General features: G+C 48.2%; 1 protein-coding gene across 1 annotated transcript in view; it reads left to right on the forward strand.

Annotated features, from left to right (window-relative positions):
• The window catches only part of GRM7 (glutamate metabotropic receptor 7), a 453,740-nt gene that overhangs the window by 316,644 nt on the left and 117,778 nt on the right, over positions 1 to 19,318 (forward strand). The window contains 3 exon segments of the mRNA XM_077467955.1: positions 2,173 to 2,313; positions 6,448 to 6,648; positions 11,905 to 12,044. Coding sequence (XP_077324081.1) covers positions 2,173 to 2,313; positions 6,448 to 6,648; positions 11,905 to 12,044 — 482 coding nt within the window.

Raw genomic sequence — 19,318 nt, forward strand, 5'->3', positions numbered from 1 at the left:
GTGGAGTCTAATACCACCTAGGTGGAGTCCAATACCACCTGGGTGGAGTCTAATAGCACCTGGGCGGAGTACAATAGCACCTGGGTGGAGTCTAATACCAACTGGGCAGAGTACAATAGCACCTGGGTGGAGTCTAATACCACCTGGGCAGAGTACAATAGCACCTGGGCGGAGTCTAATACCACCTGGGCAGAGTACAATACCACCTGGGTGGAGTCTAATACCACCTGGATGGAGTCTAATACCACCTGGGTGGAGTCTAATACCACCTGGGCGGAGTCTAATACCACCTGGATGGAGTCTAATACCACCTGGGTGGAGTCTAATACCACCTGGGCGGAGTCTAATACCACCTGGGCGGAGTCTAATACCACCTGGGCGGAGTCTAATACCACCTGGATGGAGTCTAATACCACCTGAGCGGAGTCTAATACCACCTGGGCGGAGTCTAATACCACCTGGGTGGAGTCTAATACCACCTGGGCGGAGTCTAATACCACCTGGATGGAGTCTAATAGAACCTGGGCGGAGTTTAATACCACCTGGGCGGAGTACAATACCACTTGGGTGGAGTCTAATAGAAAATGGGCAGAGTCTAATACCACCTGGGTGGAGTCTAATAGCACCGTCATCTTATTGGATATAAAATGGATACATTTTATTTTATAATTTTTCCCACTGAAATGGCTCCCGATGTTCTCGGTACAAAGCATGGCAAATAAAAGAAGATTATTATTATTATTATTATTATTGAGGATTTCTATAACTTTGCAGCGTTGGGAATCAGTCGAGTTACAATAATTTATTTGTGAGATTTCCTGATATTCAAATCTCTAAAAAAAATAAGAAATGAAAAGAAAGTAATGATAAATACATAAATATATATAATGAGTAGAAGGGGGAGGAGTCTGCTGATTGGGGACAGCGAAGGGTTAATCAGGAGATTCTCAGGAAAACATTTTATTCATATAAATAATGTGAAGTTTCTGTGCAGAGATGAGAAGGTCACAAATATTGTTACATTGTATTCCTCGGATGACAAATCAGGGGGAAGGAGGGGAGGGGAGGACATAAGAGATACGTCCTCACACCTCTTTGTATTGGTGTGTCCCCATTTGTATTGGTGTGTCCCCATTTGTATGGATGTGACCCACTTTGTATGGATGTGTCCCGCTTTGTATGGATGTGTCCCGCTTTCTATTGGTGTGTCCCGCTTTGTATGGATGTGTTCCACTTTGTATGGATGTGTCCCACTTTGTATGGATGTGTCCCGCTTTGTATGGATGTGTCCCGCTTTCTATTGGTGTGTCCCGCTTTGTATGGATGTGTCCCCCTTTGTATTGATGTGACCCACTTTGTATGGATGTGTCCCGCTTTGTATTGGTGTGTCCCGCTTTGTATGGATGTGTTCCACTTTGTATGGATGTGTCCCGCTTTGTATGGATGTGTCCCGCTTTGTATGGATGTGTCCCGCTTTCTATTGGTGTGTCCCGCTTTGTATGGATGTGTCCCCCTTTGTATTGATGTGACCCACTTTGTATGGATGTGTCCCGCTTTGTATTGGTGTGTCCCGCTTTGTATGGATGTGTTCCACTTTGTATGGATGTGTCCCGCTTTGTATGGATGTGTCCCGCTTTGTATGGATGTGTCCCGCTTTCTATTGGTGTGTCCCGCTTTGTATGGATGTGTCCCCCTTTGTATTGATGTGACCCACTTTGTATGGATGTGTCCCGCTTTGTATGGATGTGTCCCGCTTTGTATGGATGTGTCCCGCTTTCTATTGGTGTGTCCCGCTTTGTATGGATGTGTCCCCCTTTGTATTGATGTGACCCACTTTGTATGGATGTGTCCCGCTGTGTATTGGTGTGTCCCGCTGTGTATGGATGTGTCTCGCTTTGTATTGGTGTGTTGCGCTTTGTATTGGTGTGTCTCGCTTTGTATTGGTGTGTTGCGCTTTGTATTGGTGTGTCCCGCTTTGTATGGATGTGTCTCGCTTTGTATTGGTGTGTTGCGCTTTGTATTGGTGTGTCCCGCTTTGTATTGGTGTGCCCCAATTTGTATTGGTGTGTCCCGATTTGTATTGATGTGTCCCGCTTTGTATTGGTGTGTCCCGATTTGTATTTATGTGTCCCGCTTTGTATTTATGTGTCCCGCTTTCTCTGCTCTCTCCAGGCTTTGATGCGTATTTCACATCGCGCACCTTGGAGAATAATCGCAGGAACGTTTGGTTCGCTGAATATTGGGAAGAGAACTTTAACTGCAAGCTAACCATTACCGGCTCGAAGAAGGAGGACACCGACCGCAAGTGTACAGGTAACACCTCCCCTCCCCCGATCAATGGTCCCCGAGGTATTGGAGAAACTCGGGATCAATACTGGGCAGTGTAGAGGGCGAGGAGGGGGCGGAGTATCGGTGACACGGCTTCGCTGCCGGCTACACTTTAATAATAGAACTTATTCCCACATAACCGCAGCGATTGGGAGGAACCTTCCGAGACAACAGCCAATGGCAGCCGGATGATTTGTGCTCTGAGCCCCGCAGATCTCACATCTTCCACAAGACCCTCGGGGGAATGTTTGGGGGGAGGTTGGCAGGAGGGGGGAGGGGGGGCAGAGTGTTATATATCTTGCGACTGACCCGATCGGGTTCTTGTGATGATCAAAAATGAAACTGACTTTGAAGGTCGGTGAAAAGTGATATTGTAGAAATAGACTGACTCCGGTAGACACCACATCCGATCCTCGGCTGATCACCGGATCTTATTTGTGCCCATAAAGTACCGACATACCCAGAAAGGAGATGTGAGCGCCGCAGGAGAGACGCCCGTCATTACAACTCATCTACAGTGCCTTGCAAAAGTATTCACCCCCCTTGAACTTTTCACCCTTTTGCCACATTTCAGGCTTCAAACATAAAGATATAACATTTTTATTTTTTGTGAAGAATCACCAACAAGTGGGACACAATTGTGAAGTGGAATGAAATCTATTGGATTTTTGAAACTTTTTTAACTAATAAAAAAATGAAAAGTGGGGTGTGTAAAATGATTGGGCCCCCTTGCGTTAATACTTTGTAGAGCCACCTTTTGCTGCGATTACAGCTGCAAGTCGCTTGGGGTGTCTCTATCAGTTTTGCACATCGAGAGACTGAAATTCTTGCCCATTCTTCCTTGCAAAACAGCTGGAGCTCAGTGAGGTTGGATGCAGAGCGTTTGTGAACAGCAGTTGTCAGCTCTTTCCACAGATTCTCGATTGGATTCAGGTCTGGACTTTGACTTGGCCATTCTAACACCTGGATAGGTTTATTTGTGAACCATTCCTTTGTAGATTTTGCTGTATGTTTGGGATCATTGTCTTGTTGGAAGATAAATCTCCGTCCCAGTTTCAGGTCTTTTGCAGACTCCAACAGGTTTTCATCCAGAATGGTCCTGTATTTGGCTGCATCCATCTTCCCCTCAATTTTAACCATCTTCCCTGTCCCTGCTGAAGAAAAGCAGGCCCAAACCATGATGCTGCCACCACCATGTTTGACAGTGGGGATGGTGTGTTGAGGGTGATGAGCTGTGTTGCTTTTACGCCAAACATATCGTTTTGCATTTTGGGCAAAAAGTTGGATTTTGGTTTCATCTGACCAGAGCACCTTCTTCCATATGTTTGGTGTGTCTCCCAGGTGGCTTGTGGCAAACTTTAGACGAGACTTTTTATGGATATCTTTGAGAAATGGCTTTCTTCTTGCCACTCTTCCATAAAGGGCAGAATTGTGCAGTGTACGACTGATTGTTGTCCTATGGACAGACTCTCCCACCTCAGCTGTAGTTCTCTGCAGTTCATCCAGAGTGATCATGGGCCTCTTGGCTGCATCTCTGATCAGTCTTCTCCTTGTCTGAGCTGAAAGTTTAGAGGGACGGCCAGGTCTTGGTAGATTTGCAGTGGTCTGATACTCCTTCCATTTCAAAATGATGGCTTGCACAGTGCTCCTTGGGATGTTTAAAGCTTGGGAAATCTTTTTGTATCCAAATCCGGCTTTAAACTTCTCCACAACAGTATGACGGACCTGCCTGGTGTGTTCCTTGGTCTTCATGATGCTCTCTGCGCTTTCAACAGAACCCTGAGACTATCACAGAGCAGGTGCATTTATACAGAGACTTGATTACACACAGGTGGATTCTATTTATCACCATCAGTCATTTAGGACAACATTGGATCATTCAGAGATCCTCGCTGAACTTCTGGAGGGAGTTTGCTGCACTGAGAGTAAAGGGGGCTGAATAATTTTGCACGCCCCACTTTTCAGTTTTTTATTTGCTAAAAAAGTTTAAATTATCCAATAGATTTCGTTCCAATTCACAATTGTGTCCCACTTGTTGGTGATTCTTCACAAAAAATTAAAATTTTATATCTTTATGTTTGAAGCCTGAAAAGTTCAAGGGGGCCGAATACTTTCGCAAGGCACTGTATGTTTTGTCCTTCACTATAAAAGGAAGAAGGATGTGCGCAGAGTGGTTGGTGATTGGCCAGGACAGGAGGGTTGGGTGGAAAGGGTTCCACCAGCATTAGATCTGAGTTGGCATGTGTATGTGGCACAAAACTGATATTGGCACATTATTGAGATTCTCATCTATAAAATGGTGACATCTGAGTTTAGAAACTTTCAAAAGTTCCTTCAAAAATTGTCATCCTGTCTACTGATAGTTACATAGTTAGTGGATGAAAATAGACACAAGTCCATCCAATTCAACCAAAAGAAAGAAAAGAAGGAAAAGAAGAGCGCCAGTGATGGTGCCCGTCCACCGCTTACCACAACCAACAAAGTCAAATGACTGATCTGCAGATGAACCGAGAATTGCCAGATACAGAATCATCATTGGTGTGCGAAATACTAGCTGATATCTATAGATACAGCAATATGTGCTATATATATATATATATATATACAGTATGTAACGGATTGATTCACACAGAGCCTTCACTTTGGACCAATATATTTACCTGGCTGAGTTTTCTCTCCTTTCCATTATATTTCTTGACTGTTTATGAGTAGAAACTATAAAATTGTGATCCTGTCCTGGAGATACCAACCCCCGATCTCCAGACACATGGACCGCCATACAGAGAGCAACTCATGTGTGACTCGGGAAGATGAGAGACAACCCAACATCCTATAGACAGCCCAACGTCCTATAGACAGCCCAACATCCTATAGACAGCCCAACTATAGACAACCCAACGTCCTATAGACAGCCCAACATCCTATAGACAATCTGATGTCCTATAGACCTAACATCCTATAGGCAGCCCAACCTTATATAGACAACCCAATACACCATAGAGAGCCCAACATCCTATAGTCAACTCAATGTCCTATAGACTGCCCGATGTCCAATAGACAACCCAACATCCTACATCCTATAGGCAAGCTGAAGTCCTATAGACAACCCAATACCCTATAGACAGCCCAAGGTCCTATAGACAACCCGACATCCTAAAGATGAAAGCTCAAGTGTTTAAAGAGTTTAAAGAATCCAGTAGAGAGCGTTCATTTATTGAGGCGATGACAATATACAGACCATACATTTATGGAGGCCATTGGTGGACGGGTACCATTAGTTCCCGGGAAGGTTACCCATCTGGTGTATCTTTGGCTGAGCTGAAGATTTGTGTTGGGTTCTAATCTCAGATGTAAGTTTTCTGTATTGAGTGTCGGCTGTGCTCCTCTCCCACCTCCATGTATGAAGGAGCCTCCATCTCCATCTTCCTCCGACAGACAGACAGAGGAAGATGGAGGTCCTTACAGATGGAGGAGAATGATTTGTGAAGAGATTTTCATGGCCTGTCTATCTGTGAAGGACATTTTAGTGAGCTGAGTTTGGATCCCGGCCAGCTGAGACCCTGCAATGCGAGGCTGTGAGAGGGGCGATGGGGGAGGGGATCAGTTGTTCTCACCTCTATAAGTGATTTATTGGAGACTCATTCCAGGCCATAGAAAAAAATCAGAGCTCTGCTAATGGAACCCACAGAACACTGCAACTGCTCAAGCCCAAGATTATTGGGGGGTTACATTGTTTCCTGTATCTGATTATTGGGGGGTTACATCGTTTCCTGTATCTGATTATTGGGGTGTTACATTGTTTCTTGTATCTGATTATTGGGGTGTAACATTGTTTCCTGTATCTGATTATTGGGGTGTTACATTGTTTCCTGTATCTGATTATTGGGGGGTTACATCGTTTCCTGTATCTGATTATTGGGGTGTTACATTGTTTCCTGTATCTGATTATTGGGGGGTTACATTGTTTCCTGTATCTGATTATTGGGGGGTTACATTGTTTCCTGTATCTGATTATTGGGGGGTTACATTGTTTCCTGTATGTGATTATTGGGGTGTTACATTGTTTCCTGTATCTGATTATTGGGGTGTAACATTGTTTCCTGTATCGGACATTTGTAGGTCAGGAGCGGATCAGCCAAGACTCCCCCTATGAGCAGGACGAACGAGTCCAGTTTGTGATAGACGCCGTCTACGCCATGGCTCACGCTCTGCACAACATGATCAAAGACCTCTGCCCCGCCTCCTCCGGACTCTGCCCGGCCGTGGACCCCCCAGTGGGGAAGAAGCTTCTGAAATACATCCGAAGCGTCACCTTTAATGGTAAGACCTCCTCTGATCCTCCATGTCTTCTCTCCTCTGATAGGGAACACCTCAGGAACCTTCCCGTGCTCCCTCTTCATTGGGGAGCTTCTGGTTCCCATTGTGGTTCTTCATGTCCTCCATGGTTCCATCTGCACTCCCGAGTCCAGCTTCCCTCGGTCCCCCCTCCCCCAGTGATCAGACTGTACATTGTAACTTTGTTTCAAGCCACAAGGTGAGAGGCTGCAGCAGGGGCTGGTCTGTGTCAGACATTTGTGAACACAGCCAAGAACCATAAATGATCTCAGTCCAGGATGATGTCTGTACAAAGATGGTGCTGTCCTTCTGGAGAGGAGATCAGTAAAGACAATGTCAGGAAAGTCTTCTGATCTCTGTGAGAGGGAATACATACCTGGAGGTGTTATGATGACACATTACTTTACATGCTGCAGCTGACACAAAAGAAGATATCTGATGTTCGGGGACTTTCATCTGAGGCTCTCATTGTTCCGGAGTTCCAGGAAGCCCTTCAGTGTTGAGGAGTCCAGAAACGTCCATGTTTCCCCATTAACCAAAGGATGAAATAAAAGCTGCATTGTGTGCAGCTGCTATACCTTCCCCTCTATACCTTCCTCTCTATACATTCCTCTCTATACATTCCTCTCTATACCGTCCTCTCTATACCATCCCCTCTATACATTCCTCTCTATACCTTCCTCTCTATACATTCCTCTCTATAACATTCCCTGTATACATTCCTCTCTATACCTTCCTACCTATACATTCCTCTCTATACCTCCCTCTCTATACATTCCTCTCTATACCGTCCTCTCTATACCTTCCTCTTTATACCTTCCTCTCTATACCATCCTCTCTATACATTCCTCTCTATACATTCCTCTCTATACCGTCTTCTCTATACTGTCCTCTCTATACATTCCTCTCTATACATTCCTCTCTATAACATTCCCTGTATACATTCCTCTCTATACCTTCCTACCTATACATTCCTCTCTATACCTCCCTCTCTATACATTCCTCTCTATACCGTCCTCTCTATACCTTCCTCTTTATACCTTCCTCTCTATACATTCCTCTCTATACCTTCCTCTCTATACATTCCTCTCTATACCATCCCCTCTATACATCCCTCTCTATACATTCCTCTCTATACATTCCTCTCTATACCATCCTCTCTATACCTCCCTCTCTATACCTTCCTCTCTATACATTCCTCTCTATACCGTCCCCTCTATACATTCCTCTCTATACCGTCCTCTCTATACTGTCCTCTCTATACATTCCTCTCTATACATTCCTCTCTATAACATTCCCTGTATACATTCCTCTCTATACCTTCCTACCTATACATTCCTCTCTATACCTCCCTCTCTATACATTCCTCTCTATACCTTCCTCTTTATACCTTCCTCTCTATACATTCCTCTCTATACCTTCCTCTCTATACATTCCTCTCTATACCATCCCCTCTATACATCCCTCTCTATACATTCCTCTCTATACATTCCTCTCTATACCATCCTCTCTATACCTCCCTCTCTATACCTTCCTCTCTATACATTCCTCTCTATACCGTCCCCTCTATACATTCCTCTCTATACCGTCCTCTCTATACTGTCCTCTCTATACATTCCTCTCTATACATTCCTCTCTATAACATTCCCTGTATACATTCCTCTCTATACCTTCCTACCTATACATTCCTCTCTATACCTCCCTCTCTATACATTCCTCTCTATACCTTCCTCTTTATACCTTCCTCTCTATACATTCCTCTCTATACCTTCCTCTCTATACATTCCTCTCTATACCATCCCCTCTATACATCCCTCTCTATACATTCCTCTCTATACATTCCTCTCTATACCATCCTCTCTATACCTCCCTCTCTATACCTTCCTCTCTATACCTTCCTCTCTATACCTTCCTCTTTATACCTTCCTCTCTATACATTCCTCTCTATACCTTCCTCTCTATACATTCCTCTCTATACCATCCCCTCTATACATCCCTCTCTATACATTCCTCTCTATACATTCCTCTCTATACCATCCTCTCTATACCTCCCTCTCTATACCTTCCTCTCTATACCTTCCTCTCTATACCATCCTCTCTATACCTTTCTCTCTATACATTCCTCTCTATACCTTCCCCTCTATACATTCCCCTCTATACCTTCCTCTCTATACCTTCCTCTCTATACTGTCCTCTCTATACCTTCCTCTCTATACTGCCCTCTCTATACATTACTCTCTATACCGTCCTCTCTATACATTCCTCTCTATACCATCCTCTATACCTTCCTCTCTATAACTTCCCCTCTATACCGTCCTCTCTATACCTTCCTTTATATACCGCCCTCTCTATACCTTCCTCTATACCATCCTCTCTATACATTCCTCTCTATACCATCCTCTCTATACCTTTCTCTATACCATCCTCTCTATACATTCCTCTCTATACCATCCTCTATACCATCCTCTCTATAACTTCCCCTCTATACCGTCCTCTCTATACCGTCCTCTCTTTACATTCCTCACTATACCGTCCTCTCTATACCATCCTCTCTATACATTCCTCTCTATAACTCCCCATTTATACATTCTTCTCTATACATTCCCCTCTATACCGTCCTCTCTATACCTCCCTCTCTATGCATTCCTCTCTATACCTTCCTCTCTATACCTTCCTCTCTATACATTCCTCTCTATAATTTCCTCTCTATACTGTCCTCTCTATACATTCCTCTCTTTACTGTCCTCTCTATACGTCCCTCTCTATAACATCCTCTCTATACTGTCCACTCTATAGCATCCTCTCTATACCCTCCTCTCTATAGCATCCTCTCTATACTGTCCTCTCTATAGCATCCTCTCTATACTGTCCTCTCTATACCGTCCACTCTATAGCCTTCTCTCTATACTGTCCTCTCTATACCATCCTCTCTATAGCGTCCTCTGTATACCGTTCTCTCTATAGCATCCTCTCTATAGCATTCTCTCTATACTGTCCTCTCTATACCATCCTCTCTATAACGTCCTCTCTATACCATCCTCTGTATACCATCATCTCTATACTGTCCTCTATATACTGTGCTCTCTATAGCATCCTCTTTATACCATACTCTCTATACCTTCCTCTCTATTTGGTCCTCTCTATACCTCCCTCTCTATAGATTGGCCTCTCTTGGCTCTCGTCCCTCTCTTTCCTCGCGGCCTCTCGCCTTCCCGCAGCGCCGGATTCTCTGCACATCACAGAGGACTTATTATTACTTCTTTTGCAGCCACCCAGCGATTTCTTTAATAATTCTCTCCATTTCCTGCCTTCCATAATTGAGCTCATTTTGGTAATTTGGACGCCATTGTGCGGTGGAAGGCGGGCTGCGCTATTCTGGCTAAAAAAACGAGAGAAAGGTTTTGTGTCCCGCTAATGCCCCGTGTCATCGGGAAACAAGCAGCGCTAATTATTTTCCAATTTAGCAGCAAATTTCAGAGGTTTTTTTATTCTCCTGATTCTGAAGCTTTCTTATATAAAGGTGGCGCTCCCGCACCGTCTTCCATTACCGCCAATTCCCCGTAATAAAATGCCGATTCTTCCAGGACACCGGCGGCTTTGTGTCTCCGTCTCATGGAAGAATTTGCTGCTAATATTCCCTCTGATAACTCGCCATTTGCTGCAATAATTTGGAATTCAGATGCTCTAAGTAGTTTTCATTAGAGGTAATAATGGCGCAGAAGAAGCTCCTTTCCTTCTAATGGGAACGAGGACTCGGAGTCTAAAGAGAAAGGTGGGGGAGGGGGACTTCGTTAGTGATACCTGAGATCAGCTCTAGTGCACCCGGCAAGAGGAGCTAAAGGGGCACTGCCAGGAGATGCCAGGAGATGCCACCCACCATAGGTCAGCATGCGTTTAAAACCCAACTAGAGTCATAGACCTACCGTTACTCACTTGCCCCTAGGACTTTTAATCACAATGCTATAGTGCCTGGCCACCACGCTGGGGCAGGCGCCAACTGAGCAAAGCAAATCTGTACTTGCAGTTGGCAGAAAGTCCAGGTTCAGAATAGTGGGGGGTCAAAATCCGAAGTCAAAAAGCAGGTAGAGTTCAGAGAATAGTAAATATTCCATCCGGGGTCATCAGCGAGGTAATCCGAGGTAGAAGAGCAGGCCAGACAAACCGGCAGCTTGATCAGGTATTACACACTCTATCACAAGCAGGAGACTGCAGGCTTGGCTGGCTTCAATCAGGTTTGATCTCCACCCAGCCATGAGCCACATTAATCATTTACAGGTGGAAAGACAGACAAGAAGAATGCCAAAACCAGGATGCTGGAATGACGAGCAGGAGCTCTACTCGCTCCTTACACTTGCCTTGTTTCTGCTGAACCTTAAACTCTTTTCTTCTCCCATGAACTTCCTATTAAAGTCGTTTCTCTGCACTTCCTGTTTGCCAGATTATTGTGCTCCCTCCAGCCAATATCACACTCTTGTCTCTCCTGCTGCTGTCCGTATCTTCACCTGCATTTGTTACCAAACTTTGGCTTGTTTACTGATCTGCTTGATCCTTACCTGCTATATCTGCTACTGGACCCCGGCTTGCTCACCTCCCGGTGGGGCGATCCTGAGGATTGTGATCTGGTAATAGCGCACAGCATCACCCATCCCCACAACCAGGATCTATGGTAAACACGGCTTAGTGCTTAGACCCCGCACCTCGGTTGAGCCCCCCGAGGGTGACCTGCAGGTTGGTATGGGCCTCTTTACTGCTGTAGCTACTGGTTTCCGAGCCTGACCCCTGATTGTGGCAGAATAATCTGAAGTGTAAAGGTGTGGCTTAGAAAGGAAGCTCATGGGAGGAGCAAAGAGTTGAAGGTTACCCTGGTCCCCTAGGACCCTGTTCTACTTATAATCTCAGCCATTGGTGTCTGCATAGGTGTTGATCATATGAGTCACATGGCTGAAGGTGGGAATTATTGTCTTCGGTGTAATGGTGTTATAACGGGTTTATATGGGGAAGACCGATGGTGTTGAAGGACCCCCCACCATAATCAGGGATGGTTGTTCCAATTGTGTGTAGATGGCCTCTTTCACTTCTCTTGTGAACGGGTTGTCCTCTCTGTCCCATTTCTATGAGGTGGGAGAAGACCCCCTATGTCCTGACCAATTGGACTTCTCCTTCTATGTTGGACAATTCATTTGTTGAGAGGTCTATGAATTCCTAACATCCGATGAGTGATATTCCTCTCTTGCTCTGCAGGTAGCGCCGGCACTCCGGTCCTCTTCAATAAGAACGGTGATGCTCTGGGCCGGTACGACATCTTCCAATACCAGATGGGGAACCAAAGCTCTCCGGGGTACCGGCTGATTGGACAATGGACGGACGAGCTCCAGCTCAGTGTGAGTCATGCCGTCTCTTTTTTTATAACAAATCAAACAGCAGAAACTCTCAGCGACCAATCAGATTTCATTGTTTGAGTTGCTCCGGACAAAAGAGCGATGAGATCTGGTTGGATGGCCGGGGCTCCTGAACATCATGACCCCTCTGTACTGATCTTCCCAGACAACAGAGATTCCCCGAGAGTCTCTGATTCCAAACCTAAACCATAAACTCATATATAATATACACATCATAGATTGCAGCTCACCCGTCCTCACATGTGACGCCCGCATTCGTTTTCTTTTTGCAGACTTTTCTCCTTTATTGCACCCGGTGATCCTGCCAGTAACAATCTTCCTCTATTAGAATGACAACGCTCACTCACTGCACTGTATCTCAGGAGGAGCAGCGTTGTCATTGTATTGTGTCAGGACTACAGATCATGGAGTGTAGATCGTGGAGGGAGGTGTTCTGTAGTTCACAGAGGAGAACTGGAAATGCTGAGAACTGTTTCAGCTCCGCTCCCAGGAAGTGGCAAGGAAGCTGCTTTTCTGGCAGGATCAAAGGGCATTTCTGCGCTTGGATAAAACAAATGCAGCCGGCACATCTGAGGAGGTTTGTGTTCTCCTTCAGACTTTAGGGGTCCCCGGGGAACATGCACCTTCAAACGTTAAGGGGGTTATGTTGAGGGGGGGGTTATGTATGTTGGGGGGTATTATGTTGGGGGGGTTATGTTGAGGGGTTATGTCGCGGGGTTATATTAAGGGGGGGTTATGTTGAGGGGGGGTTATGTTGGGGGGTTAGTGGGGTTATGTTGGGGGGGCGGTTATGTTGCGGGGTTATGTTGGGGGGTTATATTGAGGGGGGTTATGTTGGGGGGTTATGTTGAGGGGGGTTATGTTGGGGGGGGTTATGTCGAGGGGGTTTATTTTGGGAAGGGGGTTATGTCGGGGGGGTTATGTCGAGGGGGGGTAGTGGGGTTATGTCGGGGGGGTTATGTCGAGGGGGGTTAGTGGGGTTATGTCGGGGGGTTATGTCGAGGGGGGTTAGTGGGGTTATGTTGGGGGGGTTATGTCGAGGGGGGTTAGTGGGGTTATGTCGGGGGGGTTATGTCGAGGGGGGTTAGTGGGGTTATGTTGGGGGGGTTATATTGAGGGGGGTTATGTCGAGGGGGTTATGTCGGGGGCGTTATTTCGAGGGGGTTTATGTCGAGGGGTTATGTTGGAGGGATTATGTTTATGTCGGAGGGGTTATATCTTGGGGGTTATGTTGGGGGGGTTATGTTTATGTCGGAGGGGTTATATCTTGGGGGTTATGTCGGGGGGTTTATTATGTTTATGTTGAGGGGGTTATGTTTATGTTGGGGGTGTTATATCGGGGGGGGGGTTATGTCGGGGGTGTTATGAAAAGATCAGCACACAAACACTGAGACATTCCAGCCTCTCCGGGATTCGCTGACGGCCGGTTATTTATTTCTGGCGTGTTTCCTTTCATTGTACAGCGTTCCTCGTTCATCTCCCCCCCCCCCTCCCCCACCAGCCAATCAGTGGCCTCTGATGGGTGCAGAACTAATTTGGGGTCCCTCTATAATTGCTTCTCCAGGACATGTTGGGATAATGGGATTTTGTCCTCTGCAGTGTCACCCGACTCTCCGCCTGATACTCGATCTTCCAGCTTTCCGCTGATGAAGGCAGCTCGCCGCGCACGCTCGCTGTTCTCTGCCGCGTTTCCTGTTACGTGAGAGATCTGTGGCTAAAAGAATCCAAATGGCAACTTTATCCCTGAAAAATGGGGGTGAGGGGGATGGGCGGGGGGCTCTTCATCATCCACCCGCTCTACACTTTTTTTGCGGTTTGTGATTCCCCCTCGGGCTCTAAGTTTGCAGGAGGAAAACGATTATTATTTTTAAAGGGCGATCAGACCTGGAAACGCAGCAATACACCAATCAGATGAGATACTGTAATGTGTAGGGAGGAAATGGGGTGTCCCGGGGTGCTGAGGGGTCACCAGAGAAGGATACCATGGAGCTCAGATTGTAGGCGCAGCTGAAGGTGAGATAGACGCCCTTCTGATGGAGTGCTGCAGAGGACATGCGTGTGTGTGGAGTGTGAGATATCAATACACGCATGGAGCGCCTTTTACTGCCACGTGTGACCCCATCATTAGGAATTGTCTGGCAGTGCACCTGGCTTGAATCTGGTCCCACCCCCGCTCTCCCACACATTGCTCCATCCTTGGTGATCCCACATGTGCGCTGATCGCCTTCTCCAGGTTCTCTGCCCCCTGACTCTGTTGGTCTTCTCCGGGTTCTCTGCCCCCCGACTCTGTTGGTCTTCTCCAGGGTCTCTGGCCCCCTGACTCGGTTGGTCTTCTCCGGGTTCTCTGGCCCCCTGACTCTGTTGGTCTTCTCCAGGTTCTCTGCCCCCCGACTCTGTTGGTCTTCTCCAGGTTCTCTGCCCCCCTGACTCTGTTGGTCTTCTCCAGGTTCTGTGCCCCCTGACTCTGTTGGTCTTCTCCGGGTTCTCTGCCCCCTGACTCTGTTGGTCTTCTTTAGGTTCTCTACTCCCCTGACTCGGTTGGTCTTCTCCAGGTTCTCTGCCCCCTGACTCTGTTAGTCTTCTTCAGGTTCTCTGCCCCCTGACTCTGTTGGCCTTCTCCAGGTTCTCTGCCCCCTGACTCTGTTGGCCTTCTCCAGGTTCTCTGGTCTCCTGACTCTGTTGGCCTTCTCCAGGTTCTCTGGCCCCCTGACTCTGTTGGTCTTCTCCAGGTTCTCTGCCCCCCGACTCTGTTGGTCTTCTCCGGGTTCTCTGCCCCCTGACTCTGTTGGTCTTCTTTAGGTTCTCTACCCCCCTGACTCGGTTGGTCTTCTCCAGGTTCTCTGGCCCCCTGACTCTGTTGGTCTTCTCCAGGTTCTCTGCCCCCTGACTCTGTTGGTCTTCTCCAGGTTCTCTGCCCCCTAACTCTGTTGGTCTTCTCCAGGTTCTCTGGCCCCCTGACTCTGTTGGTCTTCTCCAGGTTCTCTGCCCCCTAACTCTGTTGGTCTTCTCCAGGTTCTCTGGCCCCCTGACTCTGTTGGTCTTCTCCGGGTTCTCTGGCCCCCTGACTCTGTTGGTCTTCTTTAGGTTCTCTACTCCCCTGACTCGGTTGGTCTTCTCCAGGTTCTCTGCCCCCTGACTCTGTTAGTCTTCTTCAGGTTCTCTGGCCCCCTGACTCTGTTGGTCTTCTCCAGGTTCTCTGGTCTCCTGACTCTGTTGGTCTTCTCCAGGTTCTCTGGTCTCCTGACTCTGTTGGCCTTCTCCAGGTTCTCTGGCCCCCTGACTCTGTTGGTCTTCTCCAGGTTCTCTGGCCCCCCTGACTCTGTTGGTCTTCTCCAGGTTCTCTGGTCTCCTGACTCTGTTGGTCTTCTCCAGGTTCTCTGGCCCCCCTGACTCTGTTGGTCTTCTCCAGGTTCTCTGGTCTCCTGACTCTGTTGGTCTTCTCCAGGTTCTCTGGCCCCCCTGACTCTGTTGGTCTTCTCCAGGTTCTCTGGTCTCCTGACTCTGTTGGTCTTCTCCAGGTTCTCTGGCCCCCTGACTCTGTTGGTCTTCTCCAGGTTCTCTGCCCCCTGACTCTGTTGGTCTTCTCCAGGTTCTCTGCCCCCTAACTCTGTTGGTCTTCTCCAGGTTCTCTGGCCCCTGACTCTGTTGGTCTTCTCCAGGTTCTCTGCCCCCTGACTCTGTTGGTCTTCTCCAGGTTCTCTGGCCCCCTGACTCTGTTGGTCTTCTCCAGGTTCTCTGCCCCCCTGACTCTGTTGGTCTTCTCCAGGTTCTCTGCCCCCTGACTCTGTTGGTCTTCTCCAGGTTCTCTGCCCCCCTGACTCTGTTGGTCTTCTCCAGGTTCTCTGCCCCCTGACTCTGTTGCTCTTCTCCAGGTTCTCTGGCCCCCTGACTCTGTTGGCCTTCTCCAGGTTCTCTGCCCCCTGACTCTGTTGGTCTTCTCCAGGGTCTCTGGCCCCCTGACTCTGTTGGTCTTCTCCAGGTTCTCTGCCCCCTGACTCTGTTGGTCTTCTCCAGGGTCTCTGGCCCCCTGACTCTGTTGGTCTTCTCCAGGTTCTCTGGTCTCCTGACTCTGTTGGTCTTCTCCAGGTTCTCTGGCCCCCTGACTCTGTTGGTCTTCTCCAGGGTCTCTGGCCCCCTGACTCTGTTGGTCTTCTCCAGGTTCTCTGCCCCCCTGACTCTGTTGGTCTTCTCCAGGTTCTCTGGTCTCCTGACTCTGTTGGTCTTCTCCAGGTTCTCTGGTCTCCTGACTCCCTGTCTCTGCGGTTTGCTCGGCCTTTATCCTGTATTTTTATTTCTGTGCCTAATAAAAAAAACATGTGAGTGGTTCTTAAACATCCTTTATTGTCTCCGGCTAATCCTTTATCTCCCGGCTGGAGGAGACCGCACAAAGCTAATCCAGTGAGAGCCAATCTCCCCCGATCAGGCCACCGGCCTCTCCGCTGCATATGATTGCGGCTCGGCTTCCCAGTCCTGCCTCTTTTATCACCGTCCCCCTGATTAATCCTGACACCCGGTCCCCAGCGCTGCGATAATGACGTTCTCGCCACTTTCCTGACTGCACAAAGACGGAGACTTTCTATCCGGCTCTGCGTGGAAGAAGGAGACCTTGGCCCAGCCTGGTGGTTGGGGGGGGGGGGGGAGGGGGAGTAACAAGGGACCTTCTGGCTGCGTCTGATGAGCCTTGTAATGGGAATAAAACCTTTTGTATGATTTGGTTTCATTATCTCCCTCCACACAACATCCATTACCGGCCTGTCTGGGCACCGCTCTCCTCACATTTAAAGGGGCGCTCCGCGGCGTCTTCCTTATAGCGAGTCACAGATCCGCTACGAGGATGGAAGGGCAGAGATTTCCACGCCGGGATTACAGCCACAAATCCAACACCTCCGAGTGGAAGTTAGCAATGGCCGCCCCCAGGGATCGGTCCTCTGCGGGTTCTGGTGGAGTTGTCACCAAACAAGGTAAGTATGGATGTGTGATGGGTAACCCGGGGTTAGAGGTCTGTCTACGGCGAGCAGTGGGGGTGGGGCTCAGGGGAAGGGATTTCTGGATTGATTGGGTTTTAAGGGTTAAATGTCAAGTCCACATTCTGTGTTCAATTTACCGCGGCAGCGACTCCAAGGATCAGGACCGGGGCATGTGAGCGCCCCCCTCTGACTGTATCTAGGACTTTAGGTGGTGAAAGTGTGCTCAGCCACCATTGGTCCTCCATGAAGAAGCCCGCCCTACTGGAGTGCATGTGGACAGAAAGTGGCTGCAAAGAGGCTGCAGGAGATCAGCAGCACGGAGATGCAACAAAGGATAAAAAAAGTATTAAAAACAATAAAAAAGAGGCCAATCCTCAGGTACAGGCGGGGTCCCTCATCCCTGCAGACATATTGGTGCACCGGGAGGCTGCACTGTGTGGCCTACATAGAGTCGGGGAGCAATCACCCCCAGAGTATCACATGGTGTCAGGACCTCCTCTTCTCTCTCGAATGATTTCCCGGAATAAATCTTCTCCCGATCCCTCATTTCATATTGAATGAGGTTATTACAGCCTCAGATATGAAGCTTCGTCTTCCAAGCCACAAATCCGAGCGACGCTGCGATTTACCGCCAATAAGAAATCTCCAACCAATCAATGAAGGACGTTTCCACCCATAAATCCCAGATAGTTTTTTCTTTCACAAATCGATCTTCAATCGGAGAGACAAACGTTCTGCTGAGATCTCCGGACGGAAAGTTCCATCTCTGAGGGCCGGTCACACGCAGTGCGTTTATATTCTGCTTGAAAATCGCACGGACAGCGGTCAGCGCGGATTCCCGCGGCCGCAGATCGCACTTCTCTGCAGGGAACTGCGCCGGAATGCAGCAAAATGTATCAATGACTCCCTGGAATGCGCTTTTGCCTGCGATTCCCGTTGGTGGTTTGGATCCTCCGGTGTCCCGCTATCCAGCGACTCGTCATTGCTGTCAGCAGCAGGCATGAGTCATCGGATTAATGAGCCGGCGCCACCCTCCGGCCTCCGCCAATAATGAGTCATCCCCGCCGATCCGAGGGGAACCCCGCTGACAGCAGAGTGTAAGCAAAAGGTGCCGGCATGGAAAAAACAACATGTGGGGTCCCCTCCCCCCCAACCTATACAAGGTCCTTTGCCCTAGGTGACCCCACCCCTTTGTTTGCCCGGCGGTGGGGGGAGGCGGCACTCTCATTTGATGAGTGCCGAGCAGCGGGAGCGGTCATGTTTGGCAGCCTGGTTTTTTTTTCCATGCAGGTCGGTGATCGGCGATTGATGTTCATCATGATTGATGGTTCCCTCCGGGGATGGGATTCTTATTTATTTAATAAAGGACGTGCCAAAAACTGTCTGTGTGTTTTTTATTTACTTTTTACATTCTTTGGTGAGTGAGTAGGGGTACCATGTACTCCATACGTCACATTGGGGGGGGGGGGGCAGATCTGGGGGCTTCTTGTTAAAGAGGGATTCCGGATTCCAATCATTTATCCCCCGGCACCCCCACAACCACCAGGCCAGGGTTATGGTAAGAGGCCTTTGTCCGGCTCAACACGGGGATAGGTGCTTTGCCAGGGATGGGGTCCCCCTCATATTGAGGGTATATAGTTCGGGGGCGGGGGGCTTTTCTGGCCTGGCAGGCTACATGATTTGATAAGGGTCTGATATGGATTTTGGGGGAGACTAGCAAAAAAAAGAGGGGAATAAATAAACTGTGTGGTGGGAACTGCCCCCAATGACATCATATCCTAAAAGTATCAATTCCGGAAAATAAGAAAGAAAATTGATTACATTCCAGGTTCAAATGTTTCCAACCTTCACTTTCCATCTTTTAAGTGATAATTTCAGATGAATTACCACATAAAGGAAGAAACAGAACAGAGATACAGAACGGGGACACAGGAGAGGACACAGGAAGGGGACACAGGAGAGGACACAGGAGAGGACACAGGAGAGGACACAGAATGGGGACACAGGAGAGGACACAGGAGAGGACACAGGAGAGGACACAGGAGAGGACACAGGAAGGGGACACAGGAGAGGACACAGAACGGGGACACAGGAGAGGACACAGGATGGGGACACAGGAGAGGACACAGGAGAGGACACAGGAGAGGACACAGGAAGGGGACACAGGAAGGGGACACGGGACAGAGATACAGGAGAGGACACAGGAAGGGGACACAGGAGAGGACACAGGAGAGGACACAGAATGGGGACACAGGAGAGGACACAGGAGAGGACACAGAATGGGGACAC

The sequence above is a fragment of the Lithobates pipiens genome, unplaced genomic scaffold (assembly GCF_037356315.1).
Source record: "Lithobates pipiens isolate NorthernLeopardFrog02 unplaced genomic scaffold, aLitPip1_a1.2 Scaffold_69, whole genome shotgun sequence".
Taxonomy (NCBI): domain Eukaryota; kingdom Metazoa; phylum Chordata; class Amphibia; order Anura; family Ranidae; genus Lithobates; species Lithobates pipiens.